Raw genomic sequence first — 4,876 nt, 5'->3', positions numbered from 1 at the left:
GTTTCATTCTGTTGTGCCTAGGGTTGCTATGAGTCGGTACCAACTCGATGGTACCTAACAACAACAACAACCAGAAATATGAGAAGGCTTCTTTTTCTATACTTGTTCTAACTCTATTGTCTTTAAGACAAACATTTTCCTGGAGTTCAAGAAAAACAGTATTTCCTTTTGAAATGTTAATTTTTGATTGTTAATGAAACTAATTTTTTAAAAACATGCTTTTTGCCTGACAATACTTAAGTTCATGTTGAAATTAAATGGAACTCTATGCTTTTACCTTTTTTATTTTCAATTGCATCTAATGGCACTTGCGGTTTTCCAATGTTCTCGTTCTCTGTGAAAGAATTCCTGCAAATGCAAAGCCAAACAACTCTGGATCAATGAAATGAACAAAATTCATGGAAATTGCATCTTACACTCTATCTTTTTTCCTGTGGGTGCTCAGTTATTTTGGTGAGCACAAAGAAACACTTTCTATATTTCATTCCTCAAATCTGGCAATTTAGTCCCAAAGGAGATGGGTGGAAATCTCATCATCTCTAATCAGCAGAAGCACATCTGAAGAAAACCAGGGCAAAAAAAGGTACTGTTTGGTACAAAACTAAGTAATCTCTGATAGACTGGGTCCAACAGAACTGATTCAGAAACACCCATTCTAACTAGAAAATGTTTGGCTGAAGTTACACAGTTTTGAAGCTAGAAGACTTGGAAACTCTGAGGCACAGTCTGAGAACATACATATAATCTATGAAACATAAAAACAGCATGCAAAAATTGACCATGGCTGGCCAAAGCTTTTGTCCTTGAGTTCTGATGAACAATACTGAAGAATAGCCATTAGTTATATCTTTGTGTATTTGCCTCAATTTCTCTGTTGCATAATTTTTCTAAATGTTTGGCCAGATTGCCCTTTACACTCACAAGTTTGATGCCAAAAGCATCTAAATTGCAGACTGAAAAATTGCTGGTCTTGATGATGCTGGCAGGGTTGGCCTAATTGTCCTTAAAAGGAACTTACTGGTGTTGCTGTGAATCTCCATTTCCACACCCGGCAAAATGGAGAGAACAGTATTTTCCTTGCTTGACAGGGATGGGAGGAGAATGAAATAAGATTTGCATTGTTGAATTGCATTGCATAAATATTTATTGTCCCAGATATTGTGCTGGGCACTATGGTAGAGAAGAGATGTATAAGACGCATTCCATTTCTTCTAAATATAAACACAGAAGGAAATGAAGAAGAGTCAGGGATTAAAAATAGTGCCAGGAGCATTGAACTTGTTAAGGGTGATGAAAAATGTGGAACTGGATAGTGGAAATAATTGCATAATACGAAGAACCTAAGTGTTGCTAGGTGTCTTCTGAAACACAGCAACCTTATGTACAGTGGAACAAAATGTTGCTTAGTCCAACTCCATCCACCCTCACAATTGTTGCTATGTTTAATTCCTTTGTTGCAGCCACTGGGTAGCTCATCTGGTTGAGGGTTTTCTCTTTTTCACTGATTCTCTACTCAGTATTATGTCCTTCTACAGGGATTGGTCCCTCCCAAGAACATGTCCAAACTCAGGAAGCCAAAGTCTCGCTATTCTCCCTTCTAAGAAGTATTCTAACTGTACTTCTTCCAAAACAGATTTGTTCATTATTCAACAGAAGTGTACATGATTGATGTTGCTAAATGACACAAGTAAAACTATTTTGTTATATATATATGTGTGTGTGAGTGTGTGTGTGTGTGTGTGTGTGTGTATGGATAACTACATACATATATGGATATATCAAGGTCCTGGTATGTCACTGTAGGAATAACACTGGATTGCTATCCAGAAGCCTGGTGGTTTAAACCCACCAGCTGCTCCTCAGACACCTTACACAGGGTCACTATGGGTCAGAATCAACTTCACAGCACATAACAACAACATAAGAATACATATGTATATATGTACACTTCTTGTGTTGTTAAGTACCATTGAGTCGGTTCTGATTCATAGTGACCGTCTACAGGGTTTCCAAGGTTTTAAATCTTTGTGGGAATAGAAAGTCTTATCATTCTCCCACAGAATGGCTGGTGGGCTTGAACTGCTTGACTTTGTGGTTCACAGTGCAGTGTTTATTCTATGGAGCCACCATGGTTCCCATATATGTACATAATCACTAAAACAAAAATAATGCTAATGTTTAAAAGTATGACAATTTAAATTTTATTTTTTATTTTCTTAGAGATACACAAAAAAGTAATTACAAATGAGAAACAAACATATGTAGGACTTATATTTAAATGCTTCTGGGTTCAGGTGAAGATATGGAACAAGGGATATAACTGCTAATGTTAGATGGATCTTGGCAGAAAACAGAGAATACCAGAAAGATGTTTGCCTGTGCTCTATTGACTAAGCAAAGGTTTTCTATTGTGTAGCTCATGACAAGCTATAGACAACATCGCAGAGAACGAGTATTCCGTAATACTTAATTGTGCTCATGAGGAACCTGTACCTAGACTAAGAGGCAGTTGTTTGAACAGAACATGGGAACAATAAATGGTTTAAAACTAGGAAAAGTGTACACCAGGGTTGTAGTCTTTCACCATACTCATTCAATCTGTATGCTGAGCAAATAATTTGAAAAGCAAGATTATATGAAGAAAAATATGGTACAAAAGTTAGAGGAATACTCATTAATAATCTGTAATATGCAGATGATACAATTTTGCTTGCTGAAAGTGAAGAGGACTTACAATACTTAACTGATGAAGATCAAAGACCATAGCCTTTGGTATGGGTTAAATCTCAATGTAAAACAAAACAAAAATCCTCACTACTGGACCAATAAATAATATTAAGTTAAATGGAGAAAAGATGAAGTTGTCAAAGACTTCATTTTGCTCAGATCAGCCATCAACACTCACAGAAACAGCAGTCCAGAAATCTAATGACGTATTGCACTGAGCAAATCTGCTGCATAGGACATCTTTACAGAGTTTAAGAGCAAAGACATCGGTTTGAGGATTAAGGTGTGCCTGACCCAAGCCATGGTATTTTCAATAACTTCATAGGCATGCAAAAGTTGGACAATGAATAAAGAAGACTGTAGAAGAATTGATGCATTTGAGTTAAGGTGTTGGAGGAGAATATTAAAACTACCATGGATTGTCAAAAGAACAAACCAATCTTTGTTGGAAGAATTACAGCACAAATGTTGCTTAGAAACCACATGGTCAGACAAAGACATATTATCAGGAGGGACCAGTCCCTGGAAAAGGACATCATGCTTGGTAATGTGGAAGTTTGGATAAAAAGAAGAAGACCCCCAGCAAGATGGATTGGCGCAGTGGCAGGAGCAATGGGGCCGAGCATAACAATGATTGTGAAGTTGGCACCAGGACCAGGCAGTGTTTTGTTTGCTGTGCATAGGTCACTATGAGTTGGTACCCAATTTGATGGCACCTAACAACAACAACTCTTCCCAAGGAATAAAGAAATAGACAAAACATATTTGTTTAGTTGAAGTCTGACTAGGTGCCACATGAATAAATAAAATTCTAAATTTAAGTGAAAAAAAACTTTAGGTAAAGCTCATATCAGATATATCACTGAAATATATGAGGGCTTCACAAAGTTTATGAATAAGTTCATAGAAAAGCTAATGGAATTTTCCACAAACTTTTGAAGCCCCTTCATACACACACTCAATTTTGGAAGAGCTGTGCTCTTAATAGAATTATATTCTTTGTATGTAAGAGCATCCTGTGGTGATTTCTTGGGTAATTGTATGAAAAAATTATTTGTTTTGAAAAAAACGCATATTTTCACAGAAAGCATTTTTAAACTCTACATGCAGCTTTATTTCCAGCAAAGTGAAGATAACCAGATAGTACACACTGATTTACAGATTTTCATTCTCTTCAAAGTTACACCAATTTGGTTGTGATTTTTGGATTTTGAGTCTCTGGGCACATACATAACTACTGTTATGTTTCTGACTTTTTCTCTCTTCACCCTGTTCTACAAGCAAATGATCATTATTTAAAACAAAGGCAGGAGTCACTAAGTCCTTAAGGTAGTGTGTAGTTATAGTGCATTGTCTAGTTGGTTCCAACTATAGCAACCCCGTATAGGATTTCCAAGATTGGCTGGTGGATTTGAACTGCCAACCTTGTGGTTACTGATCCAGTGCTTATCCTATAGCACCACACTAGGGCTCTCAAATAGTGTAGGTATGTAAACTGGACTTTTTCTGAGGAAAACAAATAAAAAAAACCTGGAGGTGCTCATTGTAATGATAAGGGCAGTAATTAGTAGCTACACAGAATCTTCCTGTCTGTATGATGCTCTGAAAAAAAAGGACTAGACCAAGAATGAGAAGGCCAGAATCCTAGTCTGCATTCTACTTCTATTAACTGTGTAAATTGAGCAGAAGACCCATCTTCTCAGTTTTCGTCTCTAGAACATGTGTCCAGTATACATTGTCTTGTTTATGTAGCATGGTTATGATAATCCAATATACAGACACTCACTGGGAAATTCAAAGATAATGAGAATTGACCATTCTTTCTTGAAATGTTCTAGGAGCCATGGATCTAATTGTTTCTTGATGGGCATCTTATCTAAAGTTTATTTATTTGAAAGTTAAGTGAATCTTTCAGAAAATGTTTTGCTTGGACTTCTAGTGTGGTCCTTATGGACTGCAAGGCCGGTTTGAACCACAAGGTTGGTGCTTCACGCTTACCAGTTACTCCTTGGAAACCCGATACTGAGTCGCTATGAGTCACAACTGACTCAAAGGCACTTAATAGTAACAACAACATAAGAGAAAATGAAAAGTATTACTTCCACTCTAGAGGCTTAACTGACCTTTGGATGGTTTGGTGGTGGTGGTG

The 4,876-nt window shown here is 36.9% G+C and overlaps 1 protein-coding gene across 1 annotated transcript in view; it reads right to left on the bottom strand.

The window, feature by feature from the left end:
* CPED1 (cadherin-like and PC-esterase domain containing 1) overlaps positions 1-4,876 on the bottom strand; it is a 429,690-nt gene that overhangs the window by 179,336 nt on the left and 245,478 nt on the right. Inside the window, exon 12 of the mRNA XM_006859362.1 lies at positions 272-348. Within this exon, the coding sequence (XP_006859424.1) occupies positions 272-348 (77 nt within the window). The remainder of the gene's footprint in view (positions 1-271; positions 349-4,876) is intronic.

Source organism: Chrysochloris asiatica, unplaced genomic scaffold (assembly GCF_000296735.1).
Source record: "Chrysochloris asiatica unplaced genomic scaffold, ChrAsi1.0 scaffold00032, whole genome shotgun sequence".
Lineage (NCBI taxonomy): Eukaryota > Metazoa > Chordata > Mammalia > Afrosoricida > Chrysochloridae > Chrysochloris > Chrysochloris asiatica.
The sequence above is the reverse complement of the archived record's forward strand: the minus strand, read 5'-3'. Positions and strand labels throughout refer to the sequence as shown.